Source organism: Periophthalmus magnuspinnatus, chromosome 4 (assembly GCF_009829125.3).
Source record: "Periophthalmus magnuspinnatus isolate fPerMag1 chromosome 4, fPerMag1.2.pri, whole genome shotgun sequence".
Classification (NCBI taxonomy): domain Eukaryota; kingdom Metazoa; phylum Chordata; class Actinopteri; order Gobiiformes; family Gobiidae; genus Periophthalmus; species Periophthalmus magnuspinnatus.
In genome coordinates, this window is record NC_047129.1 from 10,305,652 (window position 1) to 10,332,329 (window position 26,678).

The 26,678-nt window shown below is 40.0% G+C and overlaps 1 protein-coding gene across 2 annotated transcripts in view; it reads left to right on the forward strand.

Moving 5' to 3' along the window:
* sema6bb (sema domain, transmembrane domain (TM), and cytoplasmic domain, (semaphorin) 6Bb) overlaps positions 1-8,532 on the forward strand; it is a 163,280-nt gene extending 154,748 nt beyond the window's left edge. For both annotated transcript variants that reach the window (XM_033965464.2, XM_055221269.1), the window contains one exon: positions 3,875-8,532. In XM_033965464.2, coding sequence (XP_033821355.1) covers positions 3,875-4,758 — 884 coding nt within the window. In that variant the 3' untranslated portion in view covers positions 4,759-8,532. The remainder of the gene's footprint in view (positions 1-3,874) is intronic.
* The last annotated feature ends 18,146 nt before the right edge of the window (positions 8,533-26,678 follow it).

Here is a 26,678-nt window from a genome sequence, read left to right on the forward strand (position 1 = left end):
ACAGTAGCCATTTTGTTGCCCTATTGCAGCGTATTTGAGCAGTGCAGAAGATGTGTTGTAGAGCTAGACTATAACAATGAAATATTGATTTGTATTGAGCCAAGCTGCTGTGTGCTGTGGACTTTATTATTTAAACCAACCGTTAGGATCATCATCTTTATTGTAGCATATAAATTTGCATCCCAGTACTTTGATAGTGTGCCATTTGAATGCCCAAAAATTACATTAGAGTTTGGGACAATATAATAATAACAATACCAACCCTGTTATTATAAAGTTGTTAAACAGACAGTGTAGGTACCACTTCTGCACATGTGTTTTCATACATGCACTTGGCAAACCGTTAGCTGCCTGAAGACGAGCGGGCGTCATCGGTCCGTGCAGAATTTAATCAGAAATGCCACACAGCAGCGCCCAGACCACAGCCGAGGTTAAGGTTAGAGGAATATCAATAACGTTACATCCAGAGCCATTCCAGATGTGATGTGCGATTATTGCATTACTTCAGACTTTTGTGGTCCCAACTGCCATTTGTGTTTAGAAAGCCATCTCAAGCAATCAGCATTTTATCTCACCTTTCAAACATGTCGTTAGCATTATCTGTGTGTAGAGCATCTGCTGCCTCCAAGCCACAAACGATTGTGTAATTGAGATTGGCAATGCTTTCCAAAATGAATACCAGGGCAAAACACATAAATAATCATTGCTGGTTTAACAAATGGGTTCCAATCAACTTGAGGAGAAAGACTATGAGCAAATGCCAAAGTCAATATAAACACAGATAGAAAATGAGACTACAGACAAGCTGGAGGCACTTCAAGTATGTGAGCTAATGCGTTTAACTTTTTGCTTTATGAAAGACGCTTTGGTGATTGGGGTAGAAAAAGATGTTGAAAATATGACTGGATTCATTAATGGAAATTGTGATGTTGATTGACTTACAGGGCCTCTGGGATAAAACAAATAATTGTAGAACTTTCTGGATCAATATTTAATGTATCGCACATGTGAGAGTTGATTTGAAGTATGTAAAATGTACGTTAGCGCACACAAATGCACTTTTAATCAGATTCAGTCCGTAAGTTATTAATACGTGATGACATATTGGGTAAATAAGGGGAAATGACCTAAAGGAAGATAAAAAACAAAAGCTAAGTAAAAGCAGAAGTGAGGGCAATGTCCATATTCTGCCACTGATGCTACACACGTTTTAGTCTAGTGAAGCTGTACCCACAAGCTGCTATTTTAACACTCTAGGTTACAATTATGAACAATATAACACATTTTTGATAGACGCTGAACTGAAATAAACTGACCTGGCCATGCCTCATAATAACAGGGGGGAAACTGCCGGCCCAGAGCCACGTGTATTACCGCCATATTGGATTGGTGATAAAAGACTAATTAGTGCTGAAGAGGACATTGACTGACCAACAAAGCCAATTGATTAGCACCAGTGAGAGTGACATACTTGTGAGAGCGTGGACTCGTGTTGATAATGCCAAAGACTCACCAGTTCGGCCCGTCAAAGGAAATCAGGTGTGACGGCGGAGAAATTATAGAGCAGAATTCATCAATGTGTAGTAACCTGGACCACTCAAAGTACAATTAGTGTCTGTTGGATCTCACTGCCTGCTTCTTCTTCTTCTTCTTCTTATAGTAGAGAGATGTAGGACTAGAAACAGCCAAAACATTATCACACAAAATCAGAACTGGGTTTCGTCTTTGTAATTTGTTGCAAGTGATAGGCCTAATCTAATATAAATCTTGTAGAACTCATGTACAGCCTACTTCTCTGTCTGTACCATTTAAATAAAACGGGTCTGGCCCATTTGTATTGTAAATTTGCGTTGGTATTTTGATTCCTGATAACGTCACTATTATTGTTGAAAACACTAGGCCTGTCATGATAATTATGATATCGACTTACTGTTCAATATATGTAAGATGGAACAATTGTTTTTTAGATCATGCGTACATTTTCTTTGCACTACATGGATATTTTTGGTTATTTTTGCATATATGATTAGATTTAAGCCATAAAAGTTTGAATTAATAACGTCTATGACTCATTACAGATGCAAACCAACTACTAAAGTGTTTCATTCTGCTGTTTGTTTATTGCAGCTTGTACTTTTTTAACAATATTGTACATTTAAGAATAGTTTTGTGGTTTAAATCTGCTCTTGGGTTATTGTGTCAGTGACGTAAATTAGTTTCAGTATTATTGTTTATTGTCTTTTATGTTTACTTCAGCAATACTGTATACCGAACTTCAAAATTTATTATCGTGACAGGCCTAGAAAACACAAACAGTCTTTGAGTCGTTAGTGGATTGTGACTACATTGTAGAACTAACACATAGTTTATTGAGAAAATGTGTCCACTGCACTGAGGACGCTGCATCGTGTCACCTTTAAATAAACGTGTCCACTGCACTGAGGACGCTGCATCGTGTCACCTTTAAATAAACGTGTCCACTGCACTGAGGACGCTGCATCGTGTCACCTTTAAATAAACGTGTCCACTGCTGCACTGAGGACGCTGCATCGTGTCACCTTTAAATAAACGTGTCCACTGCACTGAGGACGCTGCATCGTGTCACCTTTAAATAGCCACTTTAAATGAAATGCTGATCTCAGTAGACTCTTAATTGAGTTCACCTTCTCAAAGTCACTGGTGTTATGTAATGTGCACAGCGGTCCAGTGACTCTTACTGTGCCTCAGATGCCCTCCCTCTACTCTGTATCGGCTCCTGGACAAAACTTATTACATTACACCACAGGGCTCGTTAATTAACCACCGGGATCTCTCACACTGGGGCATTCTCTCAACAACCAGTGCCATTTGTCCCCATTAAAAATGAATTTGTCAGACAATAAATGTATGTTTGCTTAGGAGAGCGTGCTGTTTGCTGCATGTTGGTTCCTGCTCTTCTCCTTATGTGTGCAGTGACTCAGTGACTCCCGATGTCTATTAACGACATTCATTTATTTTGTGCGAGCAAAGATTTATTTGGCCGCCCTTACCCAGACAGTCCTCTGCCGTTATTTCCACTGTAATTTAACCACTATTACTGTGTTTGTCCAAAGTCCCAAATGTTCCACTTTGCTTTGGGCATTTTCTTACACTTTTCCTTTTGTTATTATTCTTTGTCTCACTAATGGCCTTCTTTTTTTCTTCAGTCTGTTTCTCTTGGCACTGGTTGATTGTGTTTGTTGGTGTTAGTCCCACAGCTCGCACAGCAAAGTAAAAACTTCTGGCGTTTTACTAATAGACCCATGGCAGCCAGATCCATGGACTTGTACACAAAATCTTTAATAATTCATAACCACTTGTCTCTGGGAATGTTTGTCTCATGTTTTCATGAGAATTATTTTTTACAAATCACAGTCTTGTCTTTTCATATGGCCTCATCTGTCTGTGTCCATTTAGTGCCCAGATGCTAAGACAGGCCTTGTTTAACTGATGTTCTTATTTTATAAAAAAAATAATTTTCATCACACAAACTAGGTCTCATTGTAGACACTGTTCATTGCCAATGCAGTACTTAATGCATACACTGATACTAATGCACTGGACATACTTAAGTATAATTATAACTTACCATAAAAGGACTGCATCTTTCTCCATAAAGCTAATGTTGTGAAACATGTTAGAGCTGAAACCTCTCGATCAAGATGACTGCTATTATTACTGCAATTAAATTCACTATCCACTTTATGTAATGAAAGCAATTAAGCAGAGCTACCTCTACTGGAGCAGACTCAGACATACCTCCTACGAATATAGTGCTGCAGTTTGTTAACTCCCACATGTTAATGCAGAATAATATACTTGTCGTTGTGGTAATTATATTTCTGTGTGTTTACAGGTGCACTTCTTCAGGAGAGCTTCATGGATGAACCAGACGGCCTTGTGTCCGTGAACCTGCTGGTGGTGTCTGCGGTGTCGGCTTTTGCCACAGGAGCGGTCATCTCGGGGCTGGCCGTGTGCTGGATCATGAGCCACAGACATCGACACTCTAAGTGCGGTGCTAACTCTGCGCGCAGAAAGAGTGACAAGGAACAGAGCATGTTAGCCCAGGGCCGGAGCGGCTCGGTCATGAGTGTGACCAGGACCAGTGGAGGTGAGAGGCGGCGTTCTCAACCCGACAGTCTGTTTGTCATGCACAACGGCTGGCCCAAAGACATGGACCCAGGTCTGCTGCCCACTCCAGAGCAGACCCCTCTCCAGCAGAAGAGGAGCATGCGTCTCCCTGACACCGACTGGGACCAGAGCCAGACCTTCCTGACTGCCTGCCCCAACAACTCTGTTATATACCTGAGCTCAAAGTTTTTACATGGAGGAGGAGGTGGGATGGTGAGGATAGATGACCCAGGGGAGGTGGTCCTGCCCCCCCACACTGAACGCCAGCGTTACCTGATCCTGGCAGCACAGAGAGGGGACCACGGAGGGGGTCGTCCCACAGGCACTCTGAGGAACTCAGCGGGGGACTACATCTACCCTGCCACTCCCCAGGACTCCCCCGACAGGCGTAGGGTGGTGTCCGCACCCGCGCCTCACATGGATTACGGAGACCCCCGCTGGACCCACGAGGCGCTCAACTACAACACCAACAATGCAGCACCCTACCACCCACATCGGCACGGGCTCATCCGGCCCGATATGCAGGGGCCACGGGGTTTAGGGGAACTGGCAGACTTCAGCCATCTTCTGGTCAAGAACATGGGAGAGCGCACACCTAGTGGTCAGTGAGGTGAAACACGCCACAAGCTGCTCTGTATAAGCTCTCTCTCAAACCATTGTCCAACACAAATTTGGATTCCAGTTCACTCCCAGACTCCTGTCCCAACCTTACCCTGTCTGTCCTCTCTCACCATCATTCAGTGTCCAGGAGACATACTCCTCTGATCCGCCTGTGTCTGAGGGACTCAGCAGTGGACAGAGCACAGAGCTACAGGACAGGCCTGTACAGGGAGGTGCAAACCAAGAGATTCTTCTCATGGGACAGTACTGAGAAAACTGGACAATCTCACAGAGCAAATGTGAACGGTCTCGCTCCATAGTTTTTCTCACCATGGACGTTTTTTGAGTGTAAAATCTAATTTCTGCTTTTTTATTTTTGTGCCAGTGGCATCCATTGGACAATGGTGTGCTTTGTTTTGGGTTTAAAAATGCCTGAAACTGTGCCAGGGGGCAGTGACTCTGACTGAAGTCAGCAGTGTGTGTATGTGTGAATGAGCCATGTCCTGTTTAACTGTGAATGGTGTGACTTCTCTGTGTTGAAACTGGTGTTATTTTCCCTTTTCTATGTACAATCATTTAGAGACATTTAGATTTGTCTCTTAAAATACTATGTTTTAACAATCAGTGATGGAATGACCAATGGCTAGTGAAGGAAGATCCTTGTTGTAAAGTTTATAATCTTTATATTTAAAGTGCACATAGCCATGAAGTGAAAGAAAGCAATAATGAGCTAGTCATAAAAGGGAAGAGGACATATTCCTTTATTTACCTGTTTCTGGTTTCAGTGTTTAGATAAACAGTATGTATTTGCCCCATTACTGTGGTGAGGCGGGGATGCGTTGGTCTCCATGATTACCACATCTCATCAGAGTGAGGGAATGTGAGCTGAGGCTGACCGGACTGTGAGGCCCCTGGGAGCCCCATTCACTCTCCTCTGCCACCACACTGAGCGCCTTTGTGCCCCCAAAGCAAAGAGGAGACTGCTGCAACAAATAGCCGTTAAGAGTCAGAGGCTGAGTCCAATGCTTCTGCTCCATAGAATATCAATGAGAGGGACAGCCAAGTGTATCCATCATGTGAGATACGGACGGGCATCTCCTGTGACTGGGCTGAGGTGGGGCAGGACAGGGCCCGCTCCGAGCTGCCACAATGACCAACCCCTTACGGCTTTTGACAATGAAAGCAGATGGGCAGAAGTCAGGTGTGGAGTTACCCGTTCAGTCCTGTATTCAAACGTAGATTCAGAGATAGTTTTAGTTGATCTGGGTCACAGCGCTGGGGTTTTTGTTTTGTGTGTGTGTGCCAGTCTCATAGGATTTGCTTAAAAACATCTTTGATCAACTGTACCTCCAATCTCACCTTACTCCTCTTTGTTCAAAGCTCCATTAGAGTTGTTAAGAAGCAGTTAACGTTATTCAAGACACTAAACCATGCAGCATATGCACTGTGGGGCAATGTACAAAATGCCATTGTGTAAGTTACAAAAAGTGTACCGGAACATGACAGTTGTCTGAATTGCTTTTTGTGATTCACACAATAAAGGCTGTTATTCATTCTAATTGCACATTGAAAACAACATTATTGTCCCTAAAGGGAAAGGAGCAGTGGTCAGGTTTTTTGTTGGTCAGAGATACCAACTAATATACCAACAATATACCAACAGCCTTTTAATCTGACAAACTACATGCTGCCAAGTCGTCCTCATTTGTTTCTTCTGGTCATTCTCTTTCTTTGATTTGGCATAAGTTCTGTTTTAGAAATATAAAACATACATCTACATACATGTAGTTCTACCACCTTTAAATCCACCTTCAAGCCACTAAACATTTTTTTAATTAGGGAAAAAAATAATTTAAAGTTTAAGTTTTAAAATAAGTTTCACAATGTTTGTGACTTGATCACAATAGTTTGATCCATATACCTCTGGATTATTGCCTACATTAACCCAGTGTAGTACAATGCATTCATGAGTGGGTCATTAGTATTGCACCCATGAAGCCCTCCACCACCAGGCCGCTCCTCTCTGCCTCCTTTTATCTCCATCACTGCACCAGCCTCAGCCCCCGTGAGCAGTCAGCCGTGCGCTCGCCCCGTGTCTCCTCTGGTGTTGTACTAAACATGCTTGATTAGATAAAAACTACTTTGAGCTCCCTCTAATGAAGATCACTACAGACACATCAGCGTACATGGCACCAGCTCTTTAGCTCCTCTGCTAACCACTGCACAGCCAAATAAGCCCCTCAACCAAAGTCTAATGTGTCTGAATGAAGGATCAGCTCATGCTTAAAATGGGCCAGCAGTGACTGATAAAAATGTAAGTACTATGTGTATTGTTTAATGAACTAAACATCACAGAGCATCCAACTAGTATCCACGGTTAATACTAATAATAGTAATAATATAATACTAATAGTTTTGTAGTATTATCATTTATATATAGCATTAGCATTATTCATTTTCCTCGTACCCAACTACTGGTGGTAAGTGACACAGTTGCCCTGGGATAGACTGATAGAGGTGTAGCTGCCAGTCCATCCTCTGCAACCACCACTTAACTGGTCAGAGCCAATCTAAATAAAATCTAAATAAAATACATTTAAAAAGTTACATTTTAAATTTAATTTGTCACAGACTTGCCAGTAAACTAATATGTCTATGTATGAATCACGACAATCAAACCTTTTTACATGAAATACATATGTGCTCACCTGCACCTTATTGTTCAGCTTCCTCTGGTTTATTCAATAATAAGTCAGAAAGCTGTTCCCAGAAGCAGGCTTCTTTATTTCACATCAGATCCTTCAAGGGTGGCAATTTCCAGACATTTTCAAAGGCTCTCATGCAGTAAATTACTTTTCTTGCTTTAGCATTGTGCTGAGAAATTATTTTGTTTGGACTCTTTTTAATGTACAGTACTTTGCCACAAGCCCCAATGCCCATGCACATTTTTCTTTGATCAGCAGCATGCACATATCATCTCCGCACACACACACACACGCTCGCACACACCCCCACACACACTCGCACACACACACACATAGGACATGCCCTGTGACCCTGAACGTCCTTTTATTTTCTAATTTGTGCATTTGTTTGTGTGATAAAAGACCCCAGCCGGTAACTGCCATTTGGCCTATAGGTCTCTCTCTCAAAAACAGAGAAAAGGAGAGGATTTCCAGGCCAATCAGACCCAACAAAAAGCACAAAGTATAAGATATAAACAAGAACTAGCATTTTTTGTAAAGTTGTACTTAGTGATCATTTTGTCATGTTTTCTATTGTTTGTTTCTGTGGTAGATATTTGATTTGAGGTATATTATTGTACATGATTTCTGGTGTGCCGGATTGACAATGAAGACTGAAGACTATCACTATGTGGGTATCGACTGAGATGCTGCTTCCTGTTTTTAGGGAGAGTGGCATCTTCTTCTACTACTGTGAAGGACCCTTATTGCCGTGCTGTGGTTATATGACCAGATGCCCTACCACCTGTACATACCCCTGATGCTTACCTGTAATTTGAAGTGCGGTAGCTGCATGAAGACACAGCTAATTGTACAGACCTGTGTGATTTTGTACATTACATGCAAGTGTGTGCCAGTCCATGTGTCTCTATACACACAGCCACACGTGCATGCCCCTGCTCCAAGTGCACAGAAACCCCATACACACACACACTACAGTCCAGGGGCTGTGACCACGCCCCTCCACTGAGCGCTGCCTGTCACTCCTCATGGAGACACTGTGTCAACTTTCTTATTGTAATAAACCACTTCACATTCACATCTGCTCTCAATCCAACTGCTTATTAATGATTTTTGGATTGCATTAATATTTAAATGCACTCCTGACTCATGGTAAGAGTTTACAGCCTATTTGTAAACAATAAAAGAAAAAAAGATGTTTTAATAGCGTAGTAAAATAAAAAAAGGTCATATGTTTCATTGATTCCATGAGACACCTCTGTCACGTTAGTTGTAAATGTGACACTCTTATAGATTATGTACATTCTAGTAATAGATGAATACAAATGAATAGTGTGAAGCTGTTTTTAGTTGCAGAATACTGAATATCTGCTTTAAAATGTATTTTCATTTTATTGCATCATAATAGTGTAAAAATGCTACTGAGATTTTTTTTAGAGGTTTTGAATAATAGACTACCAATCTACCTTAAACAAAGACAGGGTGCTGTGAATCTAACATTGTAGAGATATGAACTGACATTTCAAATAGCAAATACCATTAAAACAGCAATTACAAATCAGCCCAGAATGTATATCTTTATATAGCCTATTGGGGATCTTCATCTGTGAAGTTGTCCGCATTAGTAGAGGTGAGATTTTTATTAGTGCTTCAGACGAACATACCATCTGTTACCATTGGAGGGCGCCAAAGGTTCATCAAAGAGCAGCCATGCAGGTATGACTAGTACAGATGAGCAGCACATTTTCTGATTAAAATATGTCACATGCATTCAACTATGCCAGCACAGCCACTCCACAAAGTCGCAAGGAGTCGCAAATGCAAGATAATAGTCTCATTCCCCTTTTACAGAGCCCTGAGTCCTGCTCTGTGTCCTCGCTCTGTGTTTGTCTCTGGGGAAAGCCTTTTGTAACGTGCTCAGTCCAGGAGAGGACCTGACCGGGTCAGACCTCTACCAGGAGGACCCCCATGAGACCTCCAGTGGTGGAAGAAGTACTCAGCTGTGTTACTTAAATAAAAGTACAAATACAGGAGCATAAAAATACTCAAGTAAAAGTAAAAGTATCACGCGAAAAAAATCTACTCAAGTGAGTTGTTTTTATTTGTATATTTTATTTGCTCAAACACCGAGCGGCTCAGGCTTTTCAGCAGGTCAACAATAATCAAAAATACTTTTCTTTTCAGTCCTGTTCGAAGTGTAGTGGAGTAGAAAGTACAGCTACCTGCTCTCAAATGTGGGCTAGTGAAGTAAAAGCAAAAGGTTTTCACTTTAAAATGTACTTACGTAAAGTACACATATCTAAAATGTGTATTTAAGAACAATACTTTACTACTTTTACTTTGTTCCGTTCCACCACTGCTGACCTCCATCCACATGTCCCTGCAAGAAACAAACAGCCATGTCTCAAAACCAAAGTCCACTGTTTCCTTGTTTCAACGTAACATTACAAAAGTTAACACTGTTTTACACTAAACACAAACTATTTTCCAAACCTTAACCATTACAGATTTCTGCCTAATCTTAACCAGAGACATGCCTGCAGCCTGTGTGCTTTGCTCTAAACTATTTGAAATGAGCTTTATCACCTTTAATGACCTTTAATAGACAATGGACTAAGGCAACAACGGATAGAAAATGTAATTAATTCGTTTATAAAGTAGAGAGGTCCAGACTCTCAGCTCAGGCCCGGGGTCTCAGGCCCGGGGTCTCAGGCCCGGGGTCTCAGCACATAGACTATATGGGTTTCAGTGAAGTTTTCTGAGGCCGTAGCTCCACAGTCCTGCAGCAGTGACAGGTGTGGCGGAAAAACACCGGTCTCAAGTCACCTGTTCCAGTGGGACATCAGCAGCAAAACATGAGTCCAAGTGCACGAGCTTTGTCCCCCTGCACTCATCTCACACACTACACGGACTAGGCTTTTGTCATTGCTGCCTGGTTTTTTAACATCTGGAACAAATTCTTGGCCACTTCCATCACGCATTTAATGTATCTAACTATTTTATCATGCATGATATAAAATAAATCATGTCCATTTTTAAATAAACTACAACAAGAACAACATGGATTATGTGAAATTTATGTGAAACATTTTCTCCACTAACCCTGTAATGTAAAACAGAACCACTAGAGGACGCTGCAGGCTTTTCTTTACAAAAATACACTGCAAAAATTCAAAGCCATGCGGTGAGTAACATTATTCATATTTTAATAATGAATGATTATCTGTAACCAATGACGTGAAATGCAGTTCTGTCAATAAATACAATCTAATGTGACTTTATGTTCATCGATACGGGGCAGGAGCCAAAAAGGCCCGGGACCCTCTGGGGCAGTGAGGCCCCTACAGCACAAGAAGAGACTCCACTAGAACCAGTGCATGAGCTGGACAAATGGTGTAAGTAGATCATTTATGTACCTTGCTGCCAAGACATTTAAACCTTCAAATGTTAAAAGCAGGATTTTAAAATCAATACGTTGCTTGATCGGTATCCAGAGGAAGACAGGGGACTGGGGAAATATGGTCATATCAGTTTGTACCAGTTAAGAGTCTAGCTGTTGCTGCATTTTGTACAAGCTGTAGACGAAAAAGAAGAATTTTGTTAAATTGATTCGTGCGAAGTGGAGAAACAGAGATGGTCAATACAGTGAATCCTCTGATTCATGGGTGGATTCAGCACAGGTCTGGCTGAGCCAACACACTGTTTTTCAGGCTTTAAACCTTAAGCCGTAGTATGCAACTTTTAGCTAAAACAGACTAAAATAAAACGTTTTTGTTTTGTTTTTTTGGTTTTTTGAGGTGTTTTTTTTTTTTTTTTTTTTTTTGGGGGGGGGGTGGTTGTTTTTTTTTTTTTTTTTTATTTTTTATTTTGGTTGCATTTATTGCACTGACAAACAGAAACATGTGTCATTACTTCACAAATCTCCAAATCTCCACAAACTGTTATGTTTCCCTGGAGGAAGGCCTCTTCCTGCTTGTTTCTGTGGAAATGATGTACCTTTGGTTTTAATATTGCACAGTATAAAACGTATCTGTCTCCATGCATACAGATCCAATATGGATTTAATCTTTTATTCCTATGGACTCATGCCGACATGCCACCTCCACAGAGTTACATACTGGACCTGTAATAGGCTTACCAGATATTAATTTATATCGTATATATAATATATTTGAAATTTGCAGTAAAACGAAGGAGCTACTTCTTTATATTATAGGCATATATTATACATATATATTATACATAAGTATAAGGCATATATTATACATAAGTATGGCTTTGTAGAAATAAAAGATGAAGGTATTCTAAAAGTTTGTTCACATGTAGACTATGCTGCCAAATCATTTGTCAGAGAAGGCTTTTGAGGTGTAGAACAGGGTTTTCAAACTTGGAGCTGCTATTGTCGGCATTACACCAAAATATAATTCTTCCATCTATCCATTTTCTTCTTTTCTTATCCAGGGGCCAGGTTGTGGAGGCAGCAGTCTAAGCAGGGACTCCCAGACTTCCCTCACCCAAGACACGTCCTCCAGCTTCTGGAGGGACCCCAGGTTGTTCCCAGGCCGACCGAGAGACATAGTCCTTCCAGCGTATCCTGGGTCTTCCCCGGGGCCTCCTGCCAGTGGGACATGCCTGAACACCTCCCTAGGGAGGCCACCCAGGAGGCATCCCGAGCAGATGCTCAGGCCACCTCAACTGGCTCCTCTCAGCCAGTTGAGGTGGCCTGCTCAGCCAGTTGAGGTGGCCTGCTCTATTCCGAGCTCCTCCAGTGTGACCAAGCTCCTCACCCCTATCTCTAAGGGAGCGTCCAGCCACCCTGCAAAGGTAACCCATAATATAATTCTAAAATAGAAATATAATACTGGTAATTATTATTGATTTTCAATGTTTTAATGTGGTTCTAACCTTGCTTCACAACCTTGCTGTTTATGTTATTTTATATTTTTTATCTCTGTTATCTAAAAATGACAAACTTCAGACCTTGACTTGCCCAGGGCAATATTTGTCTCGAGAGTGACACCAGCATTATTGTTGTTTATCATTGCAGTTATGTTTTTACTGCAACCTTTATAGTCCTCCAGCCCTCTATATGACATTTTGTTTAGTTTGAGACACTGGCAGCAGAACATCTCCTTTAATTACTATAGAAGTGATTTAACATGTAATCCATTTTATTCCAATGTGATAACAGAATGCTTGTGGTGCTCTCTTGCTGTTGACAATGTTTATGTGTTGCCTATACAGCTGCGCACCCTGCTGACATGTCAATTAGCTCTACGTATTCATCATGGCCCCTGTTGATTTTCCAATTACACTTACCGCCACATCTACGACGCAGGGTGCAATTAGCCCCACATAGTATTCACAAATGTGCACCATCACCAGTGTATACAGTATGCTTAGGTTAAACCATAATGTGATGGACCAAAATAAAGCGAACACAAGAAAAAGTCAGACAGAACAGCAGACTCGGTGTTAGGACTGTATGGTCACATGGTTTTCATTTTGAGCAGGACCATAATTATGAGGATGGTGTAACAAACCAAAATGTCCTCTCCGCCTACTTAGCCACCCCAAAGACCTCCAAAATAAATGCACAAATTTAACTAAAAGTGCAATGGATTGGACATGAATAAAATATTTGCGTGTCCATTTGACATCCAATGCTCTTAGACTCAATATACCAGATACATTTATGAGTTTGGTGGTGGGTTGAATTGGGTATGAGATGATTGCTAGTTTGGTGTTGCTTGATGAGGTTGGATGGGTTTGGAGTTTCCCTGAATGCATTTAACAGGAACCACAATAGAAACTGCTTAGTTTTGCTTTATTTATGTATCTGCACTAAAACTGCTATAGTGAACGATCAGTCAATTTAACTATGTACAGGTTTCAGTTTGGGGAATTTTTCCCATTCAAAATGTATACTATTTTGTTTTAAATGGTTAGGCAGCAGTCCTAATTTTTCATTATTTTGGACCCATACATAACTAGTCCTGTCAGAATAACAATAATGAGGTTTTGATGTGCAATATATTACTACAGAAAAGAGCCCAGAGGCAAAAATATATTGTTCCTTTCACATTAACAGAACAATAAGTTGACAATAAATCATCTAATCATGATGTCAATTATAAAACAATAATTAAAAAATAATTGTATAATACAAATTTTTTGTCATAATTTCTGTTCTGCAACACATACCTTTTACTGCCAAGTCAGTGACATTATTCATTCAAACTGTCAGTATCATTTCATCAATAATATTCAAACATTCTCTGTGTTGAAGCCTTCAGTCAGCACATTTCAACTTTTATTTGAGTGATAAAAGTTCTCAACATACACTACAAAAACATCATTTGACTAGTCAACTAATTCAAAAATTTGTCAACTACTATAATAGTTGTTGCAGCCCTGTCCCTCAGTCTAATTTTTTGTCCCTGAAGGTCTCAGGTGAATTAGCCCAAATGATCACTTTTCTTTATATCAGTGATGTATCTTCCTGCTGTGAATCCAAGTATATGTGTCCTCAAAGGCTGTCAGGGTTGGTACAACCTATATATACATTTGCACCAGGTGTAATAACAGTTAATGTGTTTTAGATCAATGATCAAATGAATAAGTTACAATAAAAAGTCAAATGAATGTGTTTATCGTGTTACTTTTATAGTGAATGTCTGACTCTATGCTCTTTGTGTTATTAGACAGAGGGAAGAACCAGGAGACAACATAAAGTAGAAGATCTGATATAGCCGACCTGAGGATTGATCCCAAAACCACCATTTAGAGGACTAAAGGGTAACCCCACAGATGCAAATCTGAACTTCATCAAGTGTATATCCCAGGCAAAACTACAAATTAAGACTTAATGTTGTGACCAAACCAGTACAGAATATAAGACAACATAGTCACATCCCTCACAGATGTTTATTTGCCAAGAGAAGGTCAAACACTGGAACATGTTTTATTCATCCTTAATTCTCTCTGCTCTGTCTCTGACCTACAAGAACATATACATCCATCTAGTCTCCTACAGCACAGAATAAAGTAATGACATTTTCCCAGCATGCATTTCATGGAAAGGCATGATGACTCCAGAGAGTCGTTGTCTGGATAGAAATTACTTGGCTGTTCCAGTCTGAACATAGTGTTTTTCATGCTATTTGTACCATGCATTGTACAGTCTCAGCACAGAAATACCTTAATAGCCGTGGGTAATGTAGAAACATTTTATTGTCTACAACAAACAAGCTACTTTTTACTCAGTGGCAGATACTGAAAGGAGTGAAAGAAACTAGTGAATTTAGTCAACCCCTTTTCATGTTTTTTCTCTGTTTTGGTGCAGCCCTATCTGTGTTCCATATACATTAGTCAAAGGACGTTTGTGAAGAATAGTTAAGAACAAACAGTTTACAGTGGAAGGAAGTGACACTGAAATACACAGAATACATTGATGAAGTACATTTGTTGTCAATGCCATAAATGTGTATTGGTGTGTATATAAGCATTCAAAATTGAATTAACACAACACACAACACTATTACATCACTCATGGCACTTCTGTACACTATAGCTTTTGGATTAAAAGTGTCATGGACCCAAACCATACAGATGAGACTGACAGGACAAACAGAAAATGACATAATGCTGTTATTATGTCCATATCAAATTGTTACGGAAACAATTTTATATCATCTTAAAAATGATGTTTTCACGACATTGGACAATGATATTCTATTGAAGTTAATTATTTGATTAGAATAACCTTTACTTTACATCCACACACACATTTTTAAAATTATGTCTGTCCAGAGAGGTCAAAGATTTCTGGGGCAGTAGAACAAACCATAAATTGGTAAATTGTAATATGTGCCCCAATTTTAGCTCTTTTTCTATGTGGCTTGAATTGCCTGACATTTTCTGGTAAACATTTTTTTTTTTTTTTTTTCCCCAACGTCGCCTGTTCACACAAAGGTGTTTACCTGCTTTGTGCGAGATCACATCTGCCATTATCCAGCTGAGCAGCTTACTGCGTGTCTCCAGGGCAACCAGGTCAGAGGGCACTGTATTGCTGAGGTACAATACGAGAGTAGGTCCACTATAAAGTGATTGGATGGGGAACAATATGCTGTTTTCAATGTGTCAATTAAAATGAAAGGTGTATATTTTGCATGTATGGCATTTTTCTTCTATATGCTTTAGAATGATTACTTTAAATTAAACCCAAAATTCACCAGTAAGACATGAAAACAATCTCTCATTGTTGCAAAGACTCATGGGTAATTGTATGCATTGTGAAGTGTAAATTTGTGTCAGTGTGTCAGCTCTTGTCGCAGTGATTAGCTGCTGCTGTAACACAATATGGGCTAGATTAATTGAAAGCTGAGTCTGGTCCCGGGACATGGCAGATCTTTTGGGGCGATACGTTCTTATCTGGAGCCTTAGTCTCGGGTCGGTCCGGCATCCACAGCAGGATGGAAAGTGAGACAGGATGACTCCGGAGCTGACCTGGTCACAGCAGCTGTATCAGTCACCTGAACGGTCGGCAGGTGCTCTGAGATCAGGAGAGGATAGGACAGGGAGGGAGAGAGGGAGCTTTGGTCCACAGAGCACCACACTCATGTTTCACTTCAATACACAGAGCTTTCAAAGAGTATTCAAGGTCTGTCCATTAGTGAACACTATGTCTTACATGTATTGACAGAGGTTGGGTAAGCTATTCATATCAAAACTGGGTGGGTTGGAGAATGGCCAAAAGTTTACACAGTGTTAGTTTGAGTTGAGATGGAGGATATGTCTATGAGACTGAAATTTGTGGAGTTTGTGGAGTTTATGTTCCCCATTAACATAAACAGGCCAAGTAATGAGTGTATAGTGGGCACTACAGTTACCTGCTGCTCTGACACTTTGCCTCTGCAGCGTAAAAGATGGGTCAAGTGCTGGGAATACATTTTGACTGTGAAGTCAATCTTGTTTTAATCACCAGGCAGTAATACCAAGCTTGGACTCGTTCAAATAAGAAACTTCATATTCTTTATTCTTCTTTTCATGACTTTTCATTCCTAAAGACATCACCACGGCCTTGATCTGTATTCTGTTTTCATACAGAAGGCATGGATGAGGCAATGAAAGGTCAGACTTTCTATTTTTGTTTTTGTTGTGAACATTTTCTGAAGGAACAGCTTGTTTGTTTGATTTAGCACATTGAGTCTCAGGCTGAAGAAAGCTCAAACCACAGCCTTGAAATAGTTACAGCTCTGCTACAACAAGTAGCTGTAAAAGATGCTCTTGCTTTTATAATGGGCACTTCTGTCTGGTCAATGCTGCTGCATGTTAAAGAACTGGATCTATGCTTGTGTAACCATCTAATAATGAACTGGTAGTGATAATGATTATTATTCTATGAATATTTTATGGAAATCAATGGATGTCAGTTAACTCTACAATTTAAGTGTGTCTTGGATATTTTATCTAACATAAAACAATATATTTAAATAATACATTTAAACCATTTGTTGGAAATGATGACGACAGAGTAGCTGTCAGATACAAAGGAAGCTGTAGGTCTAATCATTGCTGTCCAAACCCCTCAGAAGTGCATTAAGTAAAGTGTAAGTGACTGAATGTTGATTGTAAGTCTCTGGTTAATGTCTACGATGTTGCCTAGGGCCCATAGTTGCTGCTTTTGTAATATTCCTTGATGTTCTATTGTTTTCTTCATAATTACGTCACAGCTCTCCTAATACCTCCGTTTTCTTTCCCTTTACATGTATAACCAACATACAATGACTTTAAAAAGGCTAATCTCCATTATCACTATCATGCCGCTCCCTTTCACAGCTACCCTCTTATTGTCCTGTTGTACACAACAGTGTTGAAGAGTCGTGATCTCACCCTATATACAACCTGGATAAAAAGAAAATATACTCTTACCATACAACACTGATACTGAAAGGGTGTGTTGTTTTTACTCACGCAACTCTTATTACCAACACCTCTCCGCTCTCATATGTGACTCTGTAATCCCAAACCAAGGCCATTGTACGGTGCCGACACAATATAAAATAAACAAGATAAATGGATCCTTTAAGCATTTAGCTAATTAGCTACTTCCCTGATTTTCGGAAATAAAATGCACAATGTAATTACATTCAAAAATCTGTCCACTGAGCCATACACACTCACACAACATCATACACTCCCACAACATCACACACGCTCACACACACAGCATCACACACACTCACACAACATCACACACACTCACACACACACCCCCACACACACCCCTACACACACACACACACACCCCCCACACACACTCACACACACAACATCACACACACAACATCACACACACTCACACAACATCACACACGCCCACAACATCACACACACTCACACCCCCACCCCCACACCCCCACACACACCCCTACACACACCCACACACACACCCCACACACACTCACACACACAACATCACACACACTCACACAACATCACACACGCCCACAACATCACACACACTCACACACACAACATCACACACACTCACACACACAACATCAAACACACTCACACACACAACATCACACAACATCACACACTCACACAATATCATACACACTCACACAACATCACACACTCACACAACCTCACACACTCACACAACATCATACACTCACACAACATCACACACTCACACAACATCATACACTCACACAACATCATACACACTCACACAACATCACACACACTCACACAACATCATACACTCACACAACATCACACACGCTCACACACACAGCATCACACACACTCACACAACATCACACACACTCACACACACACCCCCACACACACCCCTACACACACACACACACCCCCCCCACACACACTCACACACACAACATCACACACACAACATCACACACACTCACACAACATCACACACGCCCACAACATCACACACACTCACACACACACCCCCACACCCCCACACACACCCCTACACACACCCACACACACACCCCACACACACTCACACACACAACATCACACACACTCACACAACATCACACACGCCCACAACATCACACACACTCACACACACAACATCACACACACTCACACACACAACATCAAACACACTCACACACACAACATCACACAACATCACACACTCACACAATATCATACACACTCACACAACATCACACACTCACACAACCTCACACACTCACACAACATCATACACTCACACAACATCACACACTCACACAACATCACACACTCACACAACATCATACACACTCACACAACATCACACACACTCACACAACATCATACACTCACACAACATCATACACTCACACAACATCACACACTCACACAACATCATACACACTCACACAACATCACACACACTCACACAACATCACACACACTCACACAACATCACACACACTCACACAACATCACACACGGCCACAACATCACACACACTCACACAACATCACACACTCACACAACATCATACACACTCACACATCAAACACACTCACACAACATCACACACACTCACACAACATCACACACTCACACAACATCACACACTCACACAACATCATACACACTCACACATCAAACACACTCACACAACATCACACACACTCACACAACATCACACACTCACACAACATCACACACTCACACAACATCATACATGCCCACAACATCACACACACTCACACACACAACATCACACACAATCACACACACAACATCACACACTCACACAACATCATACACTCACACAACATCACACACTCACACGACATTATACACACTCACACAACATCATACACACTCACACAACATCACACACTCACACAACATCACACACACTCACACAATGTCACACACAATGTCCAAATATATAAATACACACATTACTACAGTGTGTGGTATTGGACGTCATAAAACAAGACAAGAAGGTGTTACGTTGGGCTTGTTACAGATGTGCAGGTCTGATTTAAAGGGGTGTCAGTGCTGGCAAGTTTGACCATTTCTTCAATACTATTGTGTGTTTTAATATTGTAGCACAACCTGTTTGTCTGTTATAAATAAAATTGTAGTAAACACTGCATTAAACATACTTAAATAGCAATCTGGTTATACACCCAAATTGTTGTTTATGATCCATTACTTGCATTTTTATTGTTCGTTTTTGTTTTTGTTTTATATCTCGTCTGTATAAGCCACGCCATTGCACTGTGGTTTCCATGACAATAGATTAACAGCTATGTGCCGAGCAAAGCACCACGTCCATTTTTCAGAACTCAGTGTTCCAATTGAACACATCACAAAAGGAGGAGTGAAAGGTGAAGGAAAAAAAGAAATACAAGCAACAAATGCTGCTACCACAGTTAGCTATTTCAGTGAGCATTTTACACCACCGTCACTAGTGGAAACACTACTCTGCTGGTGCTTCTGTTAGATTTATTATACTTACTAGAACTAAGCCACAACTAGTGCAGAGGTATTATGTTGATACCTCTGCACTGTGAAAATGAATTAATAAAACATCACAAATGACCTACAGTTGTGACACATTGTGAGAGTTGACACATTGCTTGTGTAAAAGTGAATATTTGTACATAGTTAAACTATTCATAATAAGTCAAGTTTATTAGATAGAGAGATGTGGCTTTACAACAAGTGATGAAACCCTATTATAAACGAGTACCATTTATTCAGTTGACTCTATCGTCCTAAGTAAATGTAAACACAGACTACATAGTGATGTCAGTAGATACTAGATACTTGACTGAAGTGCTCTCTCTCTACTCTCGCTGTGATTGTCAATAATCCCTTTACTGCTTCCTTCTGCAGATTGTGTAACCGATCACAAGTTGCAATCACAAGATGTGGAACAATCGAATGTTTGTGAAAGAACACATCCTCACACAAATATAGTTGTAGTTTTATGGCCTGGTTTTTCTGATACATAATTTGACCTGCCACAATTTGACAAATTCGATTTACTTTCGCTTGCTTCAATCAAAATACATTTTGCAGGTTTATACTTTACCATCACTCTCTGAACGGATGAGAAAAATAAAGTGGGTGGATTGTCCGAGTATTGAATCAACAAAAGTGGGTCACTTGAACAGACGTGAGACTTTTTATCTATTATTCAAAAGTTTGGAGCACAATGTAGACCAGGTCAAGCTAATTAAGGTGTGTTTACTGACACCATGTTATGCAATGTGAAATTCTGCACATGTAATTATAGCTATCAAACCTAGAGTTAGTCTCATAGAAAAAAAAGCTTGTTTAATTATTTATTAATCACACACTTTGGCCGTTAAGGGCTGCCAACATCAAAAAGTAATAACTGTAATTTACTGTGTCATTATGTGATTGATTAGCTTATTAAGTTACCTACACATTTTCAAGCTCTTTTTTGGTATGACCCTATTGCATGAAAAGAAATGAGAGATATATCAAAGCATAAGGCGCACACAGAGAAGCTACCGAGCTAATACTAAAATTGGCATCTTGACAGTTGTGCACTTTTTGAGGGTTAGTCACTCTGATACTAACTACAGTGCAGTCATGCCATTGTCTGTTGTTGTGTTTGCTATTTTTTTCTTACCTTAGGCTTTATAATAAATTGTTCTCAGATCAGTAATAGGTATTTCCTATTCTTTCTCCATGGTCTATGGAGGAAATGTTGCACATATAAATTATTTATAACATCGCTTAGACAGGACAGAGGAGGTTCTTTGAGTAATAAGAATGCATACCTTTTAGATACAAAACTCAAGGCAGGGAAAAATAGCCTTTTAATATATAATCATCCAAAAGTCCTTCAGTTCAGCAAGTGCAATCTGTCACCCTGTAAAATGATTGTCTGTTTTTAATCTCAATTAATTACCCTTAATGTACTGAATGTACAAGCAAAACCCTGTAGATGTGCAGTTTTAATGACATGCCTATTCACTTATGGTCTGTCAAAGTCTCATCTGAAATGCATGTGAAGCACCTCCGATTGCTAAAGTTTTGACATTATTTACAATTGAAAGTGAATGTAATCAAATACAGCTGGATGCTTAAATGTGTCAGTTTATTATTAATGAAATCTGCCTTCATGAGATGTCCAAATGGTGGTAGAACTTGGATGTTTTGATGTGTGTCTTTGTACAGAAAACATGGCATGTGTTATGCACATTAATTGGTTTCAACAGGTTCTGCAGGATTTCTCACCGGTTCCTTGTCATATATCTTCACTCAAACCTGTCTGATCTAAAAAATCTGTCACATTCAAATCACAGGAATGGCTGGCACACATGCCTCCCTCTCCCCTCCCCTCCTCCTGCAGCACCACCTTGCATAATATGAGCCACTTGATTGCATTGAGCATTATTCATGTGCACAAGTTCCCAAATACACATGCACTGAATTATAATGTTGTAATTCTCTCATGTCTGTCTGACGCAGAGAGCAGCTGTGACCAAAGCTGTGGCCCTTCCTGTTATATAAGGCTTAGAGATGCCTCCAAACTTTTGGCCACCAGGGGTCGTCGTTTCACTGGATGGGCTGTTTTTGAAAGAACCGAACCACATGACTCCAATAAAAGTAAGAGGGGGAAGAGGGAAGAGGCCATATAAACAGATAGGTGCCTCCCGCTGAGAGGAAAGAGCTTAGAATCCAAAACAAAATAATCTAATCATGTACTTTACCCAAGGCTGACCGCAAATGCACAACTGGTTTTCGTGAAGGGAGTACAAAAAGTCAAGCAGGTAACATGAGAAATAATAGTAGCCATAGTAACCATTTGTGTAAAGGTAAAAATATTTTCATTATAGCTACCCACCCAGTTATTGAGGTGATAGGAATCAGAGAAGTTAGAAGAAAGGTAAAAGTGTGCAAAAGTATTAATTGTGCACAAAAGTATGATATAGTTGAAGTCATAAAGATAAATGGTTGACCCAAACTTAAAAACCTGGCCCCAGAAAGCCTCAGGGGTTGAGGGCCTCTAAGGGCCTGATGGATGGACATAGTCTTTACTGTAAAACTAGGCCATCAGCGCCGACCGATGCGCAAAACAAGACATTAGGGAGATGATTTCATTATTTATTTTAAAACTTGTGTATATGCTTTAAATATACTGTGAAGTAGATAAGATTGACTCCAGTTTCTTGGATTGTTTATTCTCAAGTCATGATGAATATGTCATGCCCTACATTTAATCAATAGGTTACATTTATTTGGAAAATCTCTTTACTGCGAATAGTTACATTTCTTTGGTGAAACTGTCTCAGGTAACCAAACCAACCAGGTGAACAATTCTGCTTTTCTCTCCTTTCAGCTTTTTGGTTGTTGGCACAGGAAGTCACCTGCCTTTTAGCATGTCATGATTTGCATACGGAAATGGCATTCACAGCAGTGGATCCCCTTCTCAATCTAACCTTCTCCATTTATCCTGGCTTGGAACTGGATTGCATTGACAGAGGATCTACTGTGACTTAGAGAGCTGGTAAACAATGACAAATTCTTGATTATAGGTTAATTGTATTATTTCATAATTGAGCAAACTTAAAACTAAAAATTATATTCTAAGGTATCTCATTTAAGTAAATTTGAAAGAAAACGATTTATTTTACCCATTATCATTATTTTATTTGTTAAGGAGATACATTTTTCTGCACTATACTTTATCTTTTGGTCAAAATACTCCGTATGAGAAAATACTGGCAAATATACATGGAGTCAGAAATGAACATTTTACTTCACTTAATTTGTCAGCAGTGCAACAGCATCTGTGAAGTGTCTAAACAGAGCATGAGCTGATGAAAGATGCCAGTGCTGTGTAACTGTTGTATATGCTAAAAGGCCTTTTTGAACCGTGCACTGGAGCTGAGAGTGTGTCAAACTCATACAAGAGACTGTGAGCTCATCCACATGGACCTGCGCTGCTACCTGCATGGACCATGTAAACATGAGTCAGGCTTTGGTAAGTAGGTCAGAAACACATGGCATATCACGCTGATTCATCATGGATAAGTAAATCCTCCACAGCATGGCGCTGGGGCCACACGCTTGTCGTGGTAGTCAAGTTAATTCACCTTTTAAAGAAATTACTAAATTTGGGGCAAAGCTTCGGTGCTCACATGCTTGTAGCCAAACCAGAACACCAACTCACAATTCAGTAGTGTGCTAGATTTCATTTCTCACTATTTGTTTTCATGTTGTACAGTTGAGATGCATTGCACTAATAGTCATACAGTGCAATTATATGAATGTATTCTAAAATATACTCTTGATGTATGTTTTTTCATTCACTAACAATAGCATTTCAGAACATTTCAAAGTTTTAGTATTATGAAACCTTATAGCACTGATTTAATGTATTGATAAAATGCCCATTGTAAACATAGTCGGTTCATTCAAAAATGCTAAATTCAGTTCTTACATTTAATGATTTTATGATGATAAAAATATCAAAACTATCTAGTAACTAATGGGCTTGTCGGTGTCACAAAAATGATAAATACATAATTTATTGTGCAGGCAAACATGTGTTTTTTTGTAATGTGCCATATGATTTAAAATACTTCTGGGTGGACATTTATGACAGAAACAAAATATGCTCTTTCAGGCTTTATTTGTCAACCTATGTACAGAGAGAGATGGATGACCGAGGAGAAAAATGAGAGCCCCAGGTTTGCACTTGAGTAATGGATGGTTTGTCAAAGTCCCTGATTGCCTCCACAGCCATACGTATAATTTAAGAGCCTTCAAGCATGTGTGAAATCTGAAACTTTCCTCCTTCCGATAGCTCGCTACCAAACATGTCAGCTGCGGTCAATTGAAAAGGCCAGACGTTTGAAAGGGCATCACCAGCCCAGCAGGATTTGTGAGCACTCTCTTCTCTTTGTGCTGGTGACACATTCATTCTCTGCAGAGGTCAGGTACCATGCATGATACATTTTTACTTTACAGCAAATGTTCAAAGTCTGACATACTTAGCGCAGTCATACATTTTAGTTACACAGTAGCCATACCTAAAGCTGGTTATTATGCTGACAGTGGCATGTATACAGCCCTATGGTTTAAACCTACAATCTGTCTAACCTCAGTGTTTTTCCCCACATTTCTCTGGATGGTAAACATGCCGACCCTCACAGCAATCTGGTGTGAGAAGACGAGAACATATAGCGTGCCTAGTGTGTGTGTGCGTGTGTGCATGTGTGTGTGTCTGGCCATGCGCCTGTCTCCATGGCCTTGCATGCACATATGTGAACAGCATTTGTGGGTGTTACCTCACCTTCAGGGCAGATGATTCATTACAGACAAGCCAGAGGGTCGGGGGCCCGCCAACAGTTGTCATGGAAGCAGGCGTTGGAAACAGCAGATCTCCTTTCAGTATCATCTGTAGATTGTTGGGACACACTTTGCTTGGCTTTCTTTAGTGTTGTTTTCAATGTGGCGCCAACACTGCTGCAGGTTGTTTGGACGTCTCATGTGATTTGCAAGTGAAAGTCATTATCTTATTTGTCTTAATGGTATAGACAAAAACACATGTAGACAGAGTGTATTTGTTAAAGGCACTATTTGTGAGTAGGATTTGTGTGTAAATATACATAGGTTATGTCCTGTTGTGCTAAGTACACTTCAGAGTCTTCTTTCTTTTGTCTGATGAGTTGTTTTCTTGTCCTGTCTCTGAGCTGTGGTTGGTGAAGAAGGGTCTCATAATTAGGAATTTGAAAAAAGGGTAGAAAGAAGGTTTATAGATCACCTGCACCAATTATACCAAATGGAACCACTTAACACTGTTTTGTTTGTGCTAAATTTGTTAGTATTTTTTATTTTTTTGTTCATTTCACTTTAGAATCTGTCTTTGTGTAGTTTGTGTTTGATGGTGCATATATATTGTGGAAAAAATATCTTGTACAACCCTCCAAGACATTTGGAGAAAGCTGTTCGGTCGCATTGGTCTATGGAACTATGATATAAACTGTCTTTGGCTTCTACTTTAAAATCTTGTCATGCAGGATGTGTGCAATGCAGAAAATTTCACTTTTCCAGCATGAAAAGCAGCATGACTCCTCTCAGCAGCAGGCCCAGGTCATGCTCATTCTCACATGCGCTTATGTATACATCTTCCCCTTTTTCTTTCCCCTTCTGTAGCGCGCACACTGTCATATATTAACCACTAAGGCCTTCTGACCTACCGGTATATAAAACAGGCCACATATTTTTCTTCATGTTTTTTTGATGACCTTTGCTTGTATTTGTACAGGTTGGTAAACTGGTTTGTCCTAAAATAAATACGACAGTGACTTCTCCTTGAAAGCAAATGTTAGAAAAGAACCTATTGAGGTTTCAAGGGCGGTATGCACAGACTTGTCATGACACTGGGATGCTAAACTGTTGATGCTGACATATGTTTTTTACCATTGAAGTAATTGTAGACAATAACCCACTGACACAAGTACAAGGATGAGTGATGACATTGTTTTAACGCCATGTGTTGTTACCATAGAAATGTGGATAAGATTAACATGTAATTATCATGGAGGGTGACAAACATAGCAGATGGGAGGAATAAGATATGAGGTAATGGACGTTGAGGCTGTCCAGAGCTGAGCCTAGATCTGTAACGGTATCACGAATTTAAATCCCAACAGGCTGCTTTTGGAGATCACTCCCATTTGTGTTCATATATCCTTCCCGTATACTTTAATTTCATCACTGTTATATGTGTTAGAGCTGCAAGTTGTAACAAAACTGCATTTTAAGGGTCATCATTCCAAATCATGTACTCCCATTTACCAGAGGTGGGTAGTACTTCAAAGTAATATTTTTCAAGAAGTACACACTAGTGATCCAAGGAATTAGATTAAATTAGTAAAAAGATTAAGAATATTTGGGGAAATTTGGGGTGTGGGGGATAGACCACAAAATTTGGAAAAAATGTAATATGAACATAGGGTTTACAGTGGGAAGAGTAATCAAAACATTGTGTACTTGCACTGTACCTGAAGTATATGGTGTCACAAACTTGGTATATAGTAACAGTTATAAATTAAATAAATATACAATAATATCCAAAGATGGACAGAATATTGGCACACTTATCCTTTCATCAAATGTCGTCAAAAGTCTGCTGTCACCCTTGTCAGTTGTGATATTATCAAAACTAAAGCCAAGCCA